The 21385-nt window shown below is 47.8% G+C and overlaps 1 protein-coding gene across 1 annotated transcript in view; it reads left to right on the top strand.

The window, feature by feature from the left end:
• The window catches only part of LOC111186807 (serine/threonine-protein phosphatase 4 regulatory subunit 1), a 67143-nt gene that overhangs the window by 41832 nt on the left and 3926 nt on the right, over positions 1-21385 (top strand). Inside the window, 15 exon segments of the mRNA XM_089895442.1 lie at positions 2262-2369; positions 3165-3230; positions 4785-4952; positions 5491-5666; positions 6763-7183; positions 7253-7283; positions 9297-9372; positions 9374-9488; positions 12599-12694; positions 13568-13753; positions 14014-14175; positions 15358-15458; positions 17659-17779; positions 18616-18750; positions 21119-21260. Of these exon segments, the coding sequence (XP_089751568.1) occupies positions 2262-2369; positions 3165-3230; positions 4785-4952; positions 5491-5666; positions 6763-7183; positions 7253-7283; positions 9297-9372; positions 9374-9488; positions 12599-12694; positions 13568-13753; positions 14014-14175; positions 15358-15458; positions 17659-17779; positions 18616-18750; positions 21119-21260 (2104 nt within the window).

Below are 21385 nucleotides of genomic sequence, written 5' to 3'. Positions count from 1 at the left end.
TTTAAGTTTGGTGACTCTTTCTGTCATCTCCAATCTATTAGCCCTTTCCATTAAATTTTTTATTTCAGTTATTGTCGTTTTCAGCTCTAGAGTTTCCATTTTGACCTTTAAAAAAATATATTTATTTATTTATTTATTTATGGCTACGTTGGGTCTTAGTTGCAGCACGCAGGATCTTTCATTGTGGCAGGTGGGATCTTTCGTTGTGGTGTGCGGATTCTCTAGTTGTGGTGCACGGGTTCCAGAGCGCATGGGTTCAGCAGTTGCGGCGTGTGGGCTTAGTTGCCCCACGGCACGTGGGACCGTAGTTCCCTGACCAGGGATTGAACCTGCATCCCCTGGATTGGAAGGTGGATTCTTAGCCACTAGACCACCAGGGGAGTCCCCATTTTGACCTTTTTTTTTTTTTATAGTTTATATATCTCTGTGATGTAGAGATTCCCTATATGTTCTTTATGCTTGTATTTTTTTCTCATCCTTGAATATATTTATAAAAGCTCCTTGAAAGTGATTGTCTGGTGGTTGCAACATTTGGATCATCTTGGTGTTGATTTCCGTTGATGGATTTTTTCTTTATTATGGGTCACTTTTTCCTCTTAATACATAGTTATTTTTAATTGAATACTGGACATTAAAAATGATACACTACAGAGATCTGGATTCTGTTTTATTTCTCTAAAGTGATTTTTTACATAGCAGGCAGTAGCCTTGTCTGATCTCCAGCTCCCAGCTGTCTCCTTTGTGGAGAGCAGCAGCTGACGCCTCTGCTCAGTTTGTTTAGTTTCTGGCTGCTGCTTTTCTGCTGGGTCCCTGGGGTCTCCCCATATATGTGTAGTTTAGCAGCAGCCAAAGATCTCAGCAAAATATAGACACAGACTTTGGACCTTATTTGCAAATTTCTCCTGTTGCAGTTCATCTTTTAAGGACAGCCTCTGCTCCAGTTTCTGCCTTTTGGTTGCTCTCCAGTACTCTTAAATGATTGTTTTTTTATGTTTTTTTCACTATTCTGTAATTGTTACCTGTAAGAGCGTAAGTCTGACCAAGCTACAGTGTTATTACCAGAAGTCTTGATTCTTTCTTATAGTTTCCATTTCTTTGGTGAGATTTCCTATCTGTTCATTTGTTATGACTCTATTTGCCTTTTAGTTCTTGAACATATTTATAATAGCTCTTTAAAATCCATTAATTCTAACATCTGGATCTTCTGTGGATTTGTTTCTAGTGATTGAGATTTTTCTTGAATGTAAGTCACATTTTCCCATTTGTTCTCACGTCTGTGACTAATGTATCTTCTCAATGAAACATTGCAGAAACTCTGAATTCTGTGTTTTTCCTCTGAAGAGTGTTAACATTGTTCTAGCAAACAGTTCAGATTCTGTTTCCTTTGCAGTTCTCAGCAGCTGAAACCACACAGATCCTTCTGCCTTCAAGCTATTGCTTTGCTCTGTGAAACTCACCATCTCCCCTGTGCCCACGTGGTGCTGAGATCAGCCAAGGATAAGAGTAGGATTTAATCAGAGGTGGGGGCTCTCCCTTCTTTAGCTTCCTTCCTCTGTCCTTCCCTCCCTCCCAGGATTTCTACCCTCACTTTCCAGCCTCCCTGGCCACCTCCGTCTCTGTCCTCTGACTTCTCAAGCCAGTAAAACGGTAGCTTTTACTTGGAAGTCCAGCTACCCCGCATGGCTGTACAGAATGAAGGATGCCCCAGGCAGAAAGGCAGCAGCAAGCAGTGCATGTTGTACCCAGTGTGGTTTCCCCTCTCAAGGGTCTGCTTCCATTTAGTCCCCACCAGTGTTTGGTTAGTCTTCAGTGATCGCCTGTGAGCCGTCTTTTATGCTTTGTCCAGCTGTTACTGTATGTCCCACCTCACTACTCTTTGGTTTTGGTAACATGACTTAACCTCTCTAAGCGTTAGTTTCCTTATCTGGAAAAATGAAGATAAATGATACTCATGTCATAGGGTTTGAGGAACATGAAAGAGGTAATGCACATAAATTGTTCATTCACGTGTCGGGCACATGGTAGGCACCTGGCAAATGGTAACTCTTCAGCTTTAGACAAAACATATCTGAGTAAAAGTTGAAAACTGTTGGCCTTCTATTGATACAACTCGACAAAATGCAAAAGAAGGTGTTCTCTGTTTTGACCTCCTGGGTATTTTGGCAATATTTTTGATATTAGCTTTCGGAATCCAGTTAGTGATACGTGGGACATTTACGCTTTGGCATTCCAAGTGACCCAAGTTTTCTTGTTATTTGTAGATAATCTGCAAGCTGGCGTCAGTGCTGAGCAAGAGCACGGTTGAATGCCTGCTGCTCCCTCGATTCTGTGAGCTGTGTGGTGATGGGAAGCTCATTCAAGTTCGGAAGGTGGGAACGTACAGTTTCAATACTTGAAAAATTCAAAAAGTTAAACAAGATTCAAAATTGATTCCTTTAAAGTGCCTGGACTTCCTCAGTAGACACAGTCTGGATGAAAAACGTGGCCAGTGTGAACTGTGTAAGGAAAACAGTGAACACTGTTGCCAGTTTTCCCTGCCATCTGGGCATCTGTGGAGACGTAGGGTTAGACTCCGTGAGGGTAACCCTCTTGGGCACAGGAGGAAGAGACATTGCTGGCTTGTGCTTCAGTGCTGGGGCCCAGGCGTGCAAGGCCTTTCATCACTGGGGCTGACTGGCTCCAGGACCCTCGCATGTTTGCTGTACCTTCCAACTGCACCCCCTGCACTGCCCTCCCCGTTTATCGCTCGTCACTCGGTTGTCATATTCTTCCTTCTGAAGACCATTGCCAGCCCCCTCCCCGAGCAGCCTCACCGTCCACCTTGCTGTGCAGCTGCCCATCTTCCCTGTGGTCTCCCCTCATGAAGCAGAGGCAAGGAGCTGGGTCTCATTTACCATGCAGAGGACCTTAATGGTCTCTTTTGCTCTAGTGCTAACCAAAAGCATTATGTATCGAGATGATGAGGAGCCACAGCGTCCTAGCGTGTGGTGCTCTATTGTAAATCTTCTGTTTCCGGTGCAGTGGAGGCACTGGGCTCAGTAAGTGCTTGTTAGCTGCCCGACCAGAGGACTCATTGCTCTCAAGGCTCCTGCTTGTTAGTTTACACAATTTGTTAAGACAAAAAGAAATCGGAGAATAATGAGTATGCCTTTTGCCTTTTTAAGGTTTGTGCCCCAAATTTTGGTGATATTTGTCGTGCTGTCGGACAAGAAGCCACCGAGAAATTTTTGGTATGTGACGTTATGCCAGCTGTACTTGCTGATGCACTTCTTAGGGCGCTTGTGAAATCAGTGGTGAAGTTTTGTATTTATGAGTCTGTTACTCTGGAATGGCAGCTCAGTTTTGCATCCATCAGTTTCAGGTTTCTTGGCTCTTGAAGCTTACACTTCTTATAAGCCTCAGGCAGCTGGTGTGTGGGATGCTGCAGGGGCAGCCCCGCCCTCTTCCCCCCGGGGACTTCTGCTGTGGCTTCCTCACTGCTCGCTTTGCCCCCACCCCCCACCCCGGCTCATCTCACTGTGTAAGCAGCCCTCTGTCCCTTCTCGACTGCTCTTTCTAGAACACTGCTCCACCACCTCGCTCCTGGGTTTCAGAACCTGTGGGATTTTTTTCTTGGTTTACAGATTAAAATCCAGACCCTTGTTGACCCCTCAGTTCCCTTCACAAGTACCTTTCCTGCCTCCCTCCACTCGCCTCCCTCGGGTCCGAACGCCGCCCTGACCTTCGGTCGTGCATCTGAACTGCAGGGAGGGTGAAAGGGGGCATGGCCGGGGTCTGTATTTTTGCTGAAGTCCCTGGGTGATTCTCAGCACAACAGTCTGGAGAACCACATCACCAGGCAGCCGGGGGGCTCTTCAGGGCCTTGCAGCTAGCTCTCTGCTCTCGTGCACCTCCCTGCTCCTGCTCATTACTGCCCGTCTCCTTCCAGAGGCTTCCCTGCCTGGCGGGGGGACCCTACTCACACTTCTCACCCAGCTTGCGTGTGCATTTGCCTCTGTCAGGTTCCTTCCCTGTCTGGACTCACCTACCCGCTGGGTCTCCCTTTTCAGCATTCCATGACGTTCTGTTCAGAGTGCTTGCGTGTCCCCCACCACGCCTCATTGCAGCGTTGCTGACGGGGACTTCACTCCATCACGTTTACTTTTGCTTCTCCACTGCCCACCCAGTACCAGGCCCCCAGAGAACTGTGCTGAGTAAGCACTTGCCGCTTTTACGTGACAGGGCGTGCTACCTGTATGGCTGGAATACAGCTAGCTTAACCGAAGCGCCGCACATTTACGGTCACACCGAGGAGGACCGATGTGAACTTGTAAATGGACTCACAACCGTGTATATCCAGCGTGATGACAATCCATTGCATTCCACCGCACACAGTTTGTGTTCCGTGGACTGGAACTGTTGGCGGTACTGTGAGGTTTTAACAGTATGCCTTCTTTCACTAAAGTACCCCAGCCAAAGACCGCGGGACCTGGGTGGGGCCGCTAGTTGGGGAATCCACAATTTCAAAGTCATTCACAATTCTTCTCTACAGTTCACAGGCACATATCAGTCATTCAGCCTTTGGGGAGGTTTTCTGTATTATCTTGTTGAATTTAACGCAGTCATTTACTAGGATTAAGCGGCAAAGGAAGTTACTTATCCTAATTTCTGTTTGTTTCAGAGGATTCCTTTTGGACTCATAGCTAGTTCCCTTTTGTGTCATTAACTTAAGGCTCTGCCTTAACTACATCATTGAAACAGGTCTGCCCTTCCTTCGGGTGACATGGTTTTGTTTGCTTTGGTAGCTCCCGAAGTTTTTTGAGCTCTGCTCAGACAATGCATGGGGGATGAGGAAAGCCTGTGCGGAGTGCTTCGTGGCCGTGTCCCACAACACGTCCCCCGAGGGCCGCCAGGCCAGGCTCTCGCCTCTCTTTATCACACTGATCGGCGACCCCTGTCGATGGGTGAGTGCGGCCACTCGCAGGCCTCGGTGTGACTTTGGACTGGGCACTGTTACTGTGTCTTTTCAGTAACGGATTTGGCATATTTAGACTTTGTGAGGATTATCAGGGCGCCTAAAGTCTCAGAAGCCTGGTGCGTAGTAAGGAAGTGGCACACACGTCAGCATTCATAGCAAACGAACATCACAGAAACGAGAAGGAGAAGGAGAAAGCTGTAACTGTATCGTTGCCTCTTCTGTTATGATCATAACCATGCCCGTAATGATGAATAAGGTCTGTTCAGATGCTGTACAAAGTCTGGAATTATTTGATGTAGAATTAATATTCTGGAAGCATACAAACTACATGATGGCACTAAATTTTTCCTGATTTTCTGTTGAAAAATAGTTTACTTGGAGCTTAGGGAATGCCTTAGAAAGTAGTACATCTGCTTACACATAATGTGGCGGACGGTGAATTGGCTGGTGATCAGCCATCTGTTCAGCTTGGGATCAGACCTGGCCGACACCACGTCCACCGCGCCCTTCTTCTCTGGTTTCGGGTGTGCCAGGCTGCCTTCCAGTCCCTGGGCCCCGTCATCTTCACCTTTGCCAACCCCTCCAGGGCTGGCCTTTATATTCGAGAAGATGGCACCCTGAGCATCCGACCACCGGCTCCGGATTTGGACTCGGGTTTCACCTCCGGGTCACCGGGTGCAGGCAGCCATGGGAACATGTCCTCAGCCTGGTAAGTTTCGGCTGGGGTAGTTATCAGGATCCCGGCTTCACCTCAAGCATCCACCTAAAATTCTAGCAATTAACTTGTCTGGAGCTTTAGTAACAGTGACCTTCTGGGCACGATGGAATATTAGAGCTTTAATTATGTAAAGAAGCAAAAAGTAATTGCAATAATGATTTTGAAACATGACTAGTGGGTTATAAATAATGAAGCTACTGTGTCTCCTAAATTTAGATAAAATATTCACTCAGAGTCGTGATTAAATAATCTATAAAGAAAATTTTCTCTTACTTTTTGATTAATGAAGTTCTTTGGATAGTTTACACAGGGAAAATGTGAAGTCTCCCCAGTAGAATTTTGTGCCGTAGGATTTTTCAAGCACATGAAGGTGACATTCCTGACTCACCGTTAGTAGGCCCACACTGTTCTTCTAGTAAGTTCTAGTGATTGATCTCGGGTTTTTTCCTGTTTCCTCAGAAGACGATGGGTACGTACTAAGCAGGCCACATGAGGTAGTTTACAAGCATCTCTCCATTGCGAATATTCCTCCTCAGCCGTGAGAGGAGGTGATTCACATCTCGGATGGCACGGATGCTTCGTAAGATTGGTGCATCCTTCTCTCCATCTTTCTCCACCAAAATGCATTGAGTTCTTGCTGAAGGTCAGGCCTGTGTGCCACATCTTCCTCATCAAGACTTTCCAAGTGGTTCACCGGTAGCCAGTTCTTAGCAGCTCTAGCACCTTTTATTTTCTAATGCCTGCCCCCTGGTGGAGGCACTGATGAGCAGGAAGTGCATGAAGTCTCGCCACGGAAGGGGTGCCCGCGGAAGCCAGGGCTGATGCACCACTTGAATGTAATGGAGGGATTGGGTGAACCTTCCTGTGGCATTTTCAGTGCTTTAATACTCCCAGTGGGGCAGAGGGCACCGATTGGACCTCTTATCCTCTGTGAGGTTATTAACTTCTGGCACCGGAAGACACGGGAGGTTGGGTAGCCAGGTAGAGAGGAGGGCTGGCTTCGCAAGGATGGGGGTCTGATGTTTCCCCATTTTACTTCCAGTCTATTGCACGGTGCTAAAAATTTGCTTCCCTCAATTTAAACTAGTTCAACAAAGCCGGGCCAGACAGAGCCAGCTCTACCCATGGAAGGCACATCCACGGACACCAGCAATTTTCCGTGCGTCAGTAGCTCCTCCAATGGCCTGACGGAGAACCCAACGGAAGACTCTGTCTTGGCTGGAGCCGAGGTGACCAGGCTTTCCCCCAAGGCCACGAAGCTCCCCAGTGTTAACGACCTCCCCGTCAACAGCCATCCTGGACCAGACGCCTGGGCCCGCCCAGGGAGTCCTGAGGACGTTTTCAATAATCTCCTTTATTGGCGAACTCCTCTCCCTGACATAAGCAAGGACTCAGAGCTGCTCCTGAGCGAGGCTGGCCCGCGGGAGGAAGGTGGCGGCACGCCCGAGGCCGTGCGTAGAAGCTGTGTGGCTAGGAGCGAGATTCAGAGAGTCCTGGGTGGTGTGCACGCCCGAGGCCGTGCGTAGAAGCTGTGTGGCTATAGGAGCGAGATTCAGAGAGTCCTGGGTGGTGTGCAGGAGCATATGATGAACGACCCAGGTGTGCAAGGTAGCTGTTGTCCACGGTAATACAAGAGAAAACGGGATCTTTCTGGACTGTGTGTCAGCCGGGCCCGTGTGGCTGTCCACGTGTGCATACTTCCCTCGATCGACCCTGCGCACCCACCACGGGGGCGCCTGGCCCAGTCTCCACACAGCCCTCACGCCGGGGATCCTGCTGTTGCAGGTCTCTGCGAGGGTTTTGCCTCCTTGCTTTTCAGCCGTGTGACCCGGTTCTCAGATAAAAGCGGCTAGTTCTCAGGCGTGTCTGGAGCGGTGGAAATTATATTAGCTCCTTGGACACGGTTCTGTCTCTCGCCATGTGACAAAGCCCTTTCTAGTTACGAACAGCCAAGGATGGTGCTCCTTTTGGAGCCTGTTAACTCACCTAAACCTTAAGGTTTTTCCCTTTGTACAGCCAGGAGGAGCACAGCTTCTTCTTTGGGGTATTTTTCATTTTGTGACTGGTGTTCCCACAGAGCATCTGATCTGGGAGCCAGGCCTCGCAGTCCAGATCCATCACCATGCCTCTTCTTTCTCTAAACGGGGCTGTATTTGTATTCTTCCCTGAGTTGGGGAAATTGGAAAAAAACAACACTTGCTGCTGTTGCCGGGCAAAGATTTGTGAAGCTTTCGGGAAAGGAAATGTGAAAATCCAGTTAGCCCTGTGATTATTCTTTGTCTTTAAATTTATAAAGGAAATTAAGTCAGTGTTTGCTGAAGGAATGAGCACATGTAACATATCGCTTCTAATTGTTATAGACAAAGGTCTGTTTCTGGAAGACACATTTCTAAAGCTGCCTTATTCGGTGCTTGGACCAGGGCTGGGTGCTGGGGCAGTAATGCCCGACACGTGAAGCCCTTAGGGTCTGGTTGAGGGGATTATGGAAACAACCACCCGGCATAGGGAGTGGCACGGGCTGGGGCAGGGGTGGGCGCACAGGGCAGGAAGCCGGTCCCGCCTGTGGGCGGAGGAAGCATCTGGGAGAAGACCTTGCAGAGCAGCTGACATTTGACGTGGGCTTTAGGCTTTAGGCGACGGCCAGGACTCCATCATCTTGAGAAGTCGAGGGTTGAGTTTCAGAGGTTTCTTCCAGTTTCCTGAAATCGTTGTTTGTAAAATCTTGTGTGCATATGCAGACTTAATTTCTTTGTAAGGAAGGACCCGCAGCTTTCATCAGCACTCAAAGGGATCTGGGACCCCAGAAGATTGAGAAATAAACTACCCGTTGGGTATTTGTGAACTGGCCATGGCTGAAAATGTCACTCAGACCCCTGGAAAGGGCCTCGGGTGCGCTAAGGAGGTGGCACCTTGCCCTGGGCCCAGTGGGGAGCCCTTGTAAGCTCTAAACATTTTAAGGACTCTTGTTGAATTGAACTAGTAGAAAACAGGATGCAGGCAGTATTGTGTGTGTGTGTGTGTGTGTGTGTGTGTGTGTGTGTGTGGTGTTTGGAGGCTGGAGACATGGAAACATCAGTTTGTTTTTACGGAAAGGCATGTGAACTGTGTCATCTGCACTGTTAGGAGAGTCTCGAATAGCCGTGCTGTGGACAGAAAGAACGAGTAGCGCTCGGGGCTGGGTGCACGCGGTCTTTACTCGTCGGTGTGGACGGGGATGGATTGATCCCAGCACGCGCGTGCGTGTATATGCGTGTGGCAGAGCAACGGCCACCCTGGTTTATCAATGGGGGATGGGACCCCCCCCATGTTGGTGGGTCTCCCAGACAGCAGCGTTCAGGAGCATCGCGTTGTCTTTCTGTGAAAGGTGGCGGGATTGGGCTCTGATTTCCCTAGCTGAGGCTTCTCGAGTTCAGGTCGGACGCTCTGTGTGTGGCTGGCATTTAGTTGGGATAAAGCTGACGGCTGTAAACGTCAGCACCTCGGCGAGAGCTCGCGCCGGGCGCCCGACGTCCACAAGGGGGCGGCTTGTGCGGTGCGTCCACGTCCAGCCTGTCTTGTTGTGAGTCAGTCCCTGCAAACCACATAAAGTTATTCAAATTCCTGGAACTTCTCTTCCTGCAGCTGCAGCTCAGGTGTTGTCAGCTGCACTGGTTGCGGCACAGCCAGACTCTATGGATGAGCCCGAGCGCCCGCCGACGGGGGCTCCAGGGGGCGTCCAGCTCAGATCCCAGCCCAGCCCTGGCAGTCAGCCGGCCCCCGGCGGCGTCACCCCCGCAGAATGAGCTCGCCGCGGCCAGGACGCTACAAAGCACAGTGAGTCTTTGCCCTCTCCCTCAGCCAGCGAGGATGTGACAGAAATCACGCAGCTGCGTTCTCTTTTATTAATATATCCTGGCAGAATTGATAAATGGCACATTTAATTTTATTCTTAAGGTCATGTTTTGGATAACTAGACAACGAATCAATCGGGTGATTGATAACCCCGACTCTCCTCCACAAAACAAACGTGGGGGGGCTTCCCTGGTGGCGCGGTGGTTGAGAGTCCGCCTGCCGATGCAGGAGACGCGGGTTCGTGCCCCGGTCCGGGAAGATCCCACATGCCGCGGAGCGGCTGGGCCCGTGAGCCATGGCCGCTGAGCCTGTGCGTCCGGAGCCTGTGCTCCGCAACGGGAGAGGCCACAACAGTGAGAGGCCCGCGTACCGCAAAGAAAAAAACAAACGTGGGGAGACCAAAAGCACCTTCCTTCTTCTCCAAAGACAACCTGGTTCTTTGGGGGGGATTAACCGTCTAAATGCTTTATTTCACTGCTAAACCGACGCTTATATCTTTCAGTAGCAAGGGGAGGTGAATTCATGCAACCCCTAGAATGTAAAGTTGACAGTGACCTTTGAGATTGCGCATTACCTCCAGCCCGTCCTGTGGGCCTCCTTTAACCCGTGCTTGCTCGGGAGTGGTGCTGGATGCCGTTTCTTGGAGGGGAGATTTTTTTTTTTTTTTTTTTTTGCGGTTCGCGGGCCTCTCACTGTTGCGGCCTCTCCCGTTGCGGAGCACAGGCTCCGGACGCGCAGGCTCAGCGGCCACGGCTCACGGGCCCAGCCGCTCCGCGGTACGTGGGATCTTCCCGGACCGGGGCACGAACCCGCGTCCCCTGCATCGGCAGGCGGACTCTCAACCACCGCGCCACCAGGGAAGCCCTTGGAGGGGCGATTTTGAGAAGACAAGTAGCTCACTACTGTTTCTCCTCTAGTCTGGAACCAGCCCCCGTGAGGCTGGGACTCCGTGTTTGGGGCGAAAAGGAAGCCTGGCACTTATTTCTCACCTTGAGTTTCTCGAGCTTTCCAGCTCACTCGTGGTAGGAGGCTCTGATGCCTTCCTAATTCCTACTAAACTCGCACATGGACCCCTTTGAGCTGGGGTCCTTCACAGGTAGTGGTGAGGCTAGCGAATTACAACTAGCAAGGGGTCTGTGATCATAAAGTCATGATGTGTGGGCCCCTCTCATTTTCATGTACCACGACGGAGAATCTCTTTAATGTGGTCTCCAGGGTCAGAACACCAATTGTTTCTCCAGTCACACAGTTTACATTTTGATGTCCGTGATTAAACTAACTTATCACCTCCTTTTACCCCCTTGGTCTACTCCAGTGAAGCTAAACAAAAGACGAATTAAAAAAGCCTGAATATAAAATGTTCAAGGGTTATTAAGGTTGCCTTTGATTAGCAGGGAATGAGATGATATCCTGTTTTGCTGATTTGCTTCAAAAAACAGGCAAGAAAGCTCACGTTGTTACCTTTGTTACCTGGAGTATAAAAATCACCTGTGTTAAGTGGAAAGGTGTGGTCACGTTTACCTTGGTGGGAGACGTGATGGTATTCGGGCTTCTTTGTCATATACAGAAGTGAAAAGGGAAAAGAGAGAACAGATTCCTCCAAGTTGGCTGTCTTGAGTGAAGGATCTTAAAGGGGCCTGTATAATTGGGCTTTTGGTTTATGGCGATGGATGTCAGGGCTCTTGAATTTGACTCTTAGTTTCCTAAGGGATCAGGCAGGATGCCTCTAGTTGCAAAAGAAGGAAAAAGAAACAAAAAAACTCAGAGCTTAAGCAATGAGGACAGAAGAGGAGGTGAGGCTGGGAGGCTGCTCGCCCTCGGCCCTTGCGTGGACCTCGGTCCAGCTCCCACTCCGCCATCTTCATGTACCAACTTGGTCCCGAGATGCCCAGGGGAAGGAGGGGCCTGTTTCTTCCCACTTGTCTCTTTTGACTGCCAGGTAGTTTTCTGGGGAAATGACCTCCCAATTCCTTCCGGGGTTGCCTTGACTTGGGGTGGTTTACTTAAACCTTAAGTAAACCTTGGCTCCTGGAATAAGTGCTGTATGTAACTACGGCACTGAAGACTTTGGAATAAAATTAATTCCTAGAAGGAGAATAACGATTTATTATTTATTAATCTATATGAATTTATTAACTTGGAAAAATTGGGGTCTTAGGTTATCATACCAAAATATTTCTGTTTTATCATGTCCTCTGTTAAAATAAGCAGTACATTTCAGTGAAAACCTCGGGAATTGAAGCTTCTGGTAGCATGCCTCAGAGCAAACGAAGCATCTATCGGTGTATTAACCGACTTCCCGGATCATATATTGAGCTGATTTGTCAGCATCCATTAAGCTGGTAGACAGTATGACATTTCAAGTGCAAGTAGGAAAATCCGTGTTATGGTTGAAGGAGAAGGTCAGGTCCATCTCAGTTAATGTTAATCAATGACCAGAGACCAATATGTCACCGCTGGATGGTCCAGCTCATTTTAATTGTTAACCTAATGTAATGGTTCATCGGCGAACATTAGAGGTATTTGTACATGTGAAAATTGAGGACAGTTTTCTAAATACCCTTTCATCAGCCACATCTTTTCACTCAGATTAAATGGGTCCCCCCAACCCCCCGCCTCTCCATCCTCTGTCTGGAGTCCAGAGCACTGTATTCTCTCATCCCTGAGAAATGCTGGAGGTGCTCTTCACCATTTCTTGCAGACCTCGCCCTGCCTTCCGGAGTGGCCTCTGCTTTAAACATGCGACCGTTACCTAAGGGCATCAGCTAACCACACCGGGGACCCTGGGACCTAAAGAAGGGTAAATACAGACTCGAGTTGTTGGTACTCACCAACAAGAGCCTGTCTTTTGTAAGGGCCTCAAGCAGTCTTGAAATTAAAATGCACCTGAAATGACTGACCTATATGGTATCATATACAACTGTGCAAATGTATTTTTTCACATCTGGAGGGACACCATTGACTTCAGGGGAGCTCTGGTCTTGGTCTGCAGAAGTCATTTTTGGCCTTGAAAGGGGATTCTTTGAAGGGGGAGTGGTAGGACAGCTCCCTCCTTTGGACTACGTTGGTAATGTGCCCGATCAACTCTGCAGGGTCCAGGTGAACCTGGCAGTGGAACCAGTGGCCATTTGGAGACTGACCAGAGGCATGGCTGCAGCCCACTTGAAGAGGATAAATCTAAATCACAGGTTCGTTCCTTGAAAAGAAAAGCAACTCAAAACTACATTTTCTGGAAGTTAAATTTAAGAACGGCTGTTGGAACCAAATGTTTTTCTTGCATCAATATTAATGACATATCTTAGTTCATAATCTGTGTTCCTGATATTTCCTCTCTAACTTAAAAAAAGTAAATTCTCAAATATTGTTTAAAGTCTTCTGAACAGTCTCGAAGGTATTTTAATAAAGCAGATCAAAGATGAGAAAAGAATTTGGCATGTATACGTTAATATTTAGTGTCTGTTTATACAAGCCATTTAGCTCCTTTTTTTGTCTGAAAAGTTTTCGACAGCTTCCTTTGTTGAACTGTGTTTGGTTTTGTTCTGTCTTGTGGATTAGCTTCTAGTGCTATGGAAGTTCTCTTAAAGGTTTTTAATTATTGTATCCCCTTGTCCTTGCAGAGAGAAAGGTAAGTGGGTGATGTCTTATGAAGGCAGAATCCCACCAGTTGGAAAAAGGTAGTAGTGAGCAGGGTGTAGTGGCTCTGGCCATAGGTGCTGGGGGCAGTTAATAAGAAAAGAGGAGCTAGTTTGCATTCTCCAGAGCTGCGTGTACCAGACCAGCCAAACGTTGATATTCTAGACTGTGCTCTGTGATATCCAGTGTTGGACCAATTTAGAAAAGATGAGCGTGGCCACTGCTTTAACTTAAGACCAAGCTGACTCAGTACATGCTGAACAAGAAGGTCGTGCAATCCAGAGCCCCGAGCTTTGGGAAGGCCTCTTGTTCCTCTTACACCCCCCGCTTTGCTGTTTTCACCTCCAGGTTCCAATGTCCTCGTCTTTCATGAGTGTTCTCCTTCTCTACTGCAAGCATGATGGTTCCCTTTCTCTCCTGTTTCCCAGGATATAGTACCTCAGCCCCTGCTAGATCAGTATGTGTCCATGACTGACCCAGCTCGAGCCCAGACCGTCGATACCGACATCGCCAAACACTGTGCCTACAGCCTCCCGGGGGTGGCGCTGACGCTGGGCAGGCAGAATTGGCACTGCCTGAAAGATACGTACGAGACGCTGGCTTCCGACGTGCCAGTAAAAGGAGCCTTTTCAGGGGCAGGCACAGAATAGGACGGGTCATCTAATTAGGGAGAAAGGGAAGCTGCGACAAGGCTGCTCACTGACCTGTATTTTATGTGGCCGCCATTGGCTTGTTTACTGGTCTCTGAACAAATGAAGCTCTAAGTGGTCAACCCCTGGCAGTATCAGTTTGGCTCCACAAATGCCACTTATGCTCTTGATAACACTGAATTATGCTTGCCTTTTGTGGTCTGTATGTCTCTGCGCACCCCCAGTGGAAGGTCCGTCAGACCTTAGCCTTCTCCATCCACGAGCTGGCTGTGATCCTTGGGGATCAGTTCACGGCTGCCAACCTGCTGCCCATCTTCAATGGATTTTTAAAGGACCTGGATGAAGTACGCATAGGAGTTCTGAAACACCTGTATGACTTTCTAAAGGTAGGAAGAAGGATTAAAACAAAAAACAAATCTCCCCTCTTCAATACAATTTTTATATATCTATTTGGCTGTGTCGGGTCATAGTTGCAGCACACGGGATCTTTCTTTGCGGCGTGTGGGCTCTTTGTTGCAGTGCCTGGCTTCTCTAGTTGTGGCACGTGGGCTCCAGAGTGCGCGGGCTCAGTAGTTGCGGGTGAGGACTTAGTTGCCCTGCGCGTGTGGGATCTTAGTTCCCCAACCAGGGATCGAATCCGCATCCCCTGCGCTTGAAGGTGGATTCTTAACCACTGGACCACCAGGGAAGTCCCAATACAATTTTTTAAAACCCTGGATATGTAAAGTATCAGTGGGAAAAAAACCAGAAACAGCTGTCTGGGTTTCTTCAGTTGAAGCATATCATCCAAAATCTTAAAGTGGGCATTCTTTCAGTGACGGGTAAATATTTTTATCTTCCCTCCTAATCTTCCCGTCCCTTAGAGTTCTAATTGTATGGAGGATGGTAGACAGATGGCCCAGCACACTCTGAGAAAGAAGGAACCGGGCTCCCGGGTGGCGTGTGACTTGCCCGGGGTCACCTAAGGGAAGAGCCAGCTGAAATCCAATCTCAGTTCTGCACGAAGGGCTCTTTCTTGCAAGATGTTGCTGCTTCCCTTCTTGCCTTCCCCCCGCCCGCCCCCACCCCAGAGGAACGATGAGCGTAAAACTAAGAGTTTAAAAATGACCTAGAGAAACTAATTACTCGCGTCCACATGACCAGGAGCTGCCCTTGACGGAGTCTGGCGCATGCCGCATCGCCGGAGATTTTCCCGTCTGGTGCAGGAGCACACGAGCAGTGCCACCTCCCTGGGAAGCAGCCGGGGCATTGTCTTCCAAGCACACACATGCTTGGGTTTTCTTCAGGCAGGAAATTGTGAAAGAAGGATGAGTAGGGGGCGTGTAGAAACACACAAGCACATACACGAACCAGGGGAGAAAGGTTGGAAGCAGTCAGGGATGCGTTGGACGTCTGTTAACAGCAAAGCTAATTCACAGCCACACTGGGTAATGGAGTACAAGGCGTCAGGGAAATGCGCGGTTCTGGCCGGTGACAAATGTATAATCTGAAGTATAATAAAACAGTCTATTTGGGGACATTTTGAAGGATTATATATTTTTATTTATATATACATTCTTAAAAAATAGTTGCTTCATGAAGACAAGAGGAGAGAATATCTTTATCAGCTTCAAGAATCTGTAGTGACCGATAACAGCAGGAATTGGAGGTTTCGATATGGACTGACAGAGTAAGTAAAGCCTGTTTGGGGTTATGAGAAGGCAAGCTAGATGGAATAATTCTTAATTTCCCTACCTTATAATTGATTTCTAAAGTAGCAGTAGGAGTGTTCTTTTGGATAAAGAGATTATGTTTTTATTAAGGGATAAAATGAATTCCAAAGCTCTAAGTTACAAATACCACAGTCTCTGGGGAGACATTCATTTTCAGAGGCAGGCAGGGCGAGAGTCACTTTGGAATTAGAGTGTTGTGCTGCTCTGTAAGCCAATTTATTTGAACCAAGTGAAAGATGAATCACCCACTCTTCAATATTTTCCTATTAATCGGAGCAGTTTTTGCCAAAGCTTTCTTGAACATTCTGAGTGTAGCCCTCTGTGTAAGGGTACAGTGCAGTTTATACACTTCAGCCACTAAGGAAAATTGTGTTACAGTGAGAGATATGAAAAGGTCTAACCCAGATGAAGCGATTATTTAATAAAAACGTCCCCCAAGGTGGCTCAGATCTGTACATCATTTTGTGTGTGAAGGAGTTATTTAATTCCCCATTTTGTGCCAGCAGGAGGAATGTTCAAGGTTTTAGTGATTCTAAAAGAGTGAAAGTGTCACTTTAAATAATTCTCCGTCCCGAGGTGTATAATGTGCTTTCCGCAGTATTGAGTGGATTTGTTTGTGGTGTTGTTGTTTGGGTTTTAGTTTTCACCCTGTCGAGATTTATTTCAGTATCTCTAGTTTTCATTTTTCTTGCCCTCAACTGGAAATCTCTCAAATAATTGTCTTCCCTGTAGCAATCCATCAGGCTTTTGCGGCTCTTCAGGATATGATTTGGCCGATGCCAGGGGCAAACTGAAAGATTTTCTCTTTGCTGTGATCCTTAATCATTATGCTTAATTTGAGAGATTGAGGTTTCAGTCATTATGCCATGTTCCCGGCGTGTATTCTCAGAGAACCGAGATAAAAACAGGCCCACGTTTTTTTCCATGAAGGCATCGCGCCCTCTAGCGGCTGAGTGCAGGAACTCGGCGAGGTCCCTCTCTGGCCGGGCTGACCTGCTTCCCCGGGGATGGGGATGGGGATGGGGATGGGGTCGGGGCCGGGGATGGGAATGGAACCGGGCACTGGGGACCCCGGGATGGGGTTGGGGCCAGAGGCCGGGGATGGATTCGGGCCTGGGGACCGGCTGACCGGCTTCCCGGGACCCGGGACCAGCGACGGGGACGGTGTGGAGCCGGAGCTGGAGCCAGGGCCGGCTGCGATGACCTGCTTCCCGGGGCCGGGCCGGGCCGGGCCGGGCCGGGCTGGGCCGGGCCGGCTCGGCTCGGCTCGGCTCGGCTCGGCTCGGCTCGGTTCGCTTCGCCCGACGGCGTTATCTCCGAGCGCGGGCTATCTAACTAACATCTCTGCGATGGTTATTGAAGCCAAAGCCACTGATATGAATTCTGTGCTTCCATGCCCACGATATTGGTATCACTTTTCTGAAAACAGTGCTTTTTGATATGAACGTATTCACCGGCACCCCTGGCTTTTGGTTCTAGCTTCCTTCCAATCTCTTTTTCATTTCCTTTCTTTGCCAGTGTGGAAATAATGCCATTTATTTTCATACCCTTCTCCCCTTCGCCGTTTAGAAAACAGTGAAAGCTTTGGTAGTAGGTTTTTCCCACCAGCCATCTTATGAATTTTTCCCTGGGAGTAGAGCTCGTGCTCCCGTTCTCTCCAGATGGACCTTGTTGGATTGAACAAGGCTCGTGAACAGTGCGTGAGCCGGCCAGCAAAAGCAGAAAATTTAATTTGCAGCGTCAGGAACACAGCGGAGACAGTGAAATCTCATGTGTTTTCCCTTGATCTGGCGATCTTTGGGAACTTCGGCGTCCTGGCTATTTTTATGTTATCTGATTTTTAAAGTTTTATGTGCTTTCGAACTGATAACCTAAAGTTGAAATATTGAATCCCTATTCATAAATTTCTCAGCCTCTGTTTTACAGAGTTTAATTTATTTCCTTTCTGTTTGATTTGTGTGTGTGAGAGAGATGAAGAATTAAGATTTTTTCCCCCAATTTTCTTTGCGTGGCCATTTTCACTCAGCTTTCTGCTTCCGTTGATCTCCCAGCTTGGCTATTTTTATCTATAAAATGAAACGAGAATAAAGAGAGGTTGATAATGTGTTTTTCACCCCCCAAACAATTTCTTTCTTTCTTTTTTTTTTTTAATTTCAGACAGCTGATACTGATTTTGGACCTCTATAGTCCCAATGATGTTTATGATTATTTAGTGCATATTGCCTTAAAGTTGTGTGCAGATAAAGTTTCTGAAGTTCGGTGGATCTCCTTCAAGCTAGTAAGGAATCATGACCTTTTCTGTTTATGATTTTTAGAAAAAGGAATATTTATGTTTCTTCCATTTTAACTTCTTTATTTTTTCTGGGCTTAATTTGTCCATTTACCCATGAAAGCAGCTTTTAAGTTTCGAAATTAGGAACTGTATTATAGTTTTATCAGTATGTAAGATAGCTCTTTTGTTAAGCAGTATGCTTGAGTGTTGAAAATTGTGGATAAATCACCTTATGTATGAAACTCTTTAAACAATGGCTTAGTGTTTCTTTTCAACACAGATCGGGTTGACTCTCCAGCACGGTTTTGTAGAAAAGTAGTTAGTGAGCAAAAACTCCAGCAAAGAAAAGCCGATCCTGTTTTATGTGGGCTTATACCAGCTGAATACTGAGGAAAAACATTCTCACTTGAAAATATTTACTAAGGTACTCTGATGGTGCTAAAATTTTATGAAAATGACATGTTCTGGAAGGTAATGATTTAGTTGTTATGCAAGGGGACATTTTCTAAACTTTGGAATCTTAAGAATAATGTACTTTTCTAATGCCAGTCCCTTTTTACATTTCATTTTTTTTATTTTTTATTTTTTTATTTTTTTTTACATTTCATTTTTTGAAGGGTTTTATGGGTGTGACTGTGTGTGTGTGTATCACCATATATTTAAACATCTTTTTTCCTCTGTGTTCTAATGATCACTGTGACAAAAATGACTTTCTCGCGTGCTTATAAATTTGTTTTAAAGGTGGAAGGGTGCATCAAAATGTCTAGTTTCCGTGTAGAGTAGTATTCATAGTCCAAGTAGATGGCAGCATTCTAAATTCGCTATTCTAATATTTTTCACAGGTTGTAGCAATTCTGCAGAAGTTCTATTCCAACAGTGAAAGTGCGTTGGGGTTAAATTTCATCAATGAACTCATCCTAAGGTTCCGGCACTGTTCTAAGTGGGTCAGAAGGCAAGCGTTTGCTTTCATTTGTCAGGTTAGCAGGGCCTGGGGGGAGCATCTACCCTGCACATTTGTTTGCCGTGTGATATCAACACACAGCACCAGGCAAAGAATCTCAGCCCTGGAGGACTAGCCAGGAACCTGGGGAGCAGCGGACCGAACCCCCTTATCTCACAGGAGATTGTGACAAGCCAGTTTGGAAAAGGGACTTGCCCAGGGTTACCCAGCCCTTCTGTGCAGTCATCCTATGGGTAGTGACTGAGCACCTACTGTGTGCCAGGCCTGCTCTAGGTGCTGGAGACGGAAGAGGAAAACCTCCTGCTCTCCGGCACTTTCCATCCAGGGAGGTGGGGGCCAGGCCCAGACCGTGCTCCCGTCATGTCCAGCGCAGGGCTGCTCATCACTGCGCCCGCCGCAGTAGGGAAGGAGGAAGGTGGGGTGAGGGGCACAGCAGTGGGGCAGCTCGGGGACCTTTCGTCTCTTTCAGGTGAAGGTCAACCCCTCAGGTCGCCCTCTCTACTTAGCATCTTGGAAATGAGGGCATGATTTATGTTTGGCTGGGGAGGATGGCTGTCAGTTTTGATCGCCTCTGTGTGCCGGGCATCTCATCCTACACCTGCTTCTAACAGTGAGGTCTGCCAGGTGTTGAGCTCAGTGCACCCATGTACTTTTAGACCAGTTGTTTTAGCTGAAGGAGTTGGAGCCCAGAGAGGTTAGGTAAATTGCTCAGGGTCACCCAGGAAGTGTAAAGCCATGATTTTCTTTCTGCTGAACTGTTATTTGAACAGTTTTAACTTTTCCTCATGCACACGGTCTATCATATACAAAGGTAGAGGGAACAGTAGAATGAACCAGCACGTACTTGTCACCCGGCTTTGTCAGTAATACGGTAAAGCTGTGATCGGGCTCTACCTGACCCCTGGCCCCGCAGCAGCCCCCTTTCCCTCCCCCGGAACCACCCGGCCTCCCTACTGAGGAACTCACCAGGGCCCCCTGTAGGCCCGCAGGGGTATAACAGGGGTACTTTGGCCATCTACTTGCAGAAGGGCAGTGGGGGGCAGGGTCAGTGCCAAAGTCACAAAGCGCAGGCCTGATACCACAGACTTTCATGAAGAAGTCAGTGCTGCCCACTATTTTGTAGAGAAAGGGTAAATGAGATATTTTTGCTTTTATTTTTAAATTCTTTTTCTGAGATTTAGACAATCCGCGATGAAACAGAAGGAAAAGGCACCGACTAATTTTGTTCAAGAAAAATCAGTTTTTTGGTGTGCCTTCATTAAAGATTTAGAAAACCTACAGTAACACAAACAAAAGGAAAGTGTCCTCAGCCAAGAGAACCTCCCAGTGGGCACATGGATTACTATTTAAATGCAGGGAGATGTCGTAACCTGGAGATTAGGGGGGCCGACTTTGGAGTCAAAACCTGTTACTTTGAAGCCTGAGTCTACTGCTTTCCTGCTGGGTGGCCTTGGGCAAAGCACCCTCTCTGCACGGCCTTTCCGTGTTCTGTAAAATGGAGTTCCCGTGGTACGGGCCTGCCTCCTGGTGTGGCCCTGAGGCTTTAGTGAGCTGACGCATCCGAGTAACCAAGCACGGTGCCAGGAGCCTGGAGAGCACTTACTACATGTCAGCTGCTGTTGTTACCCCGTAGTGGGAAGAGCCACAGGATTTAGAATCCACACTCCTGCCTTGGAGTCTCCACCTGCTGCTGCCAGTGGGTCTTGAGCCTTTGGGTATCACCACAACATTGGACTCACCTGTAAAACTAGGCTCAGTCTGATTTCCGTGGCTGGCTATGAGAATGAAATGGGAGAATCCACGTACGACTCTTTGTAAGTAGAGCAGCAGTAAATGCTAGCTGTTCACAGAGGACCGGGCACTGAATTGGGGCCTGGGATTTGGCTGTCATGTGATAGGCGTGGCCCCTGTCCTCAAAGCCTGAGCTCTGGTGAGTAACAGGCGTGAAGGTTCCCAACCCTTGTTGGCGGGCGCTACGCTAGCCTTTGCAAAAATGATCGCCACCCCCATTGCTACTCCATGGTACAGGTGAGGAAACCGAGGCCCGGAAAGGTGAAGCCACTTACTCATGGCCACGAAGCTAGAAGTGACCAGGTTAGGTTTTGAACCTGGACCTGTCTGACTCCAAAGCCTTGGACTTCCCCACCAAATACTACACCACTTGTACCCCAGTGCTTGGTAATGAATTATAAAAGTGTTAACTGTGTTTCTAACCAAATTCGGTGGTTGAGATTTTAAAATTCACACACACACACACACTCCTCAGACCAAAAGATCCTGAAATTACTTCTTTGGAATTACAGAAATGTATGTTTTTAGAAAAACTGTGCCCATCACTATTGAAAAAGGTCCGTTTTTCGCCTCTGGCTTCCTCTTCATCACAGGCGGTGGTGAGCGAGGAGTGTAGCCCTGTGGACCAGTTTGTTGAACACTTACTCCCCAGCCTTGTAAGCCTTGCATCAGATCCTGTGCCAGACGTAAGGGTTTTGCTAGCCAAAGCTCTAAAACAGACACTGTTGGAAAAGGGTACGCGGACCATTTTTCTGAGCTTACAGATTTTAAACTTCATCAGGCAGCAGCCAAATCTCCTCTTTAGGGAATTGTGGCAAATTGTGTGGTAGCGTACTTCAGATCTATTATATAAATTTATA

The sequence above is a fragment of the Delphinapterus leucas genome, chromosome 15 (assembly GCF_059928025.1).
Source record: "Delphinapterus leucas isolate spDelLeu-1000000601 "Yukka" chromosome 15, BTC_Dleu_Yukka2, whole genome shotgun sequence".
In the NCBI taxonomy this organism is placed as follows: Eukaryota; Metazoa; Chordata; class Mammalia; order Artiodactyla; family Monodontidae; genus Delphinapterus; species Delphinapterus leucas.
This window is presented reverse-complemented; position numbering and strand designations above follow the sequence as displayed.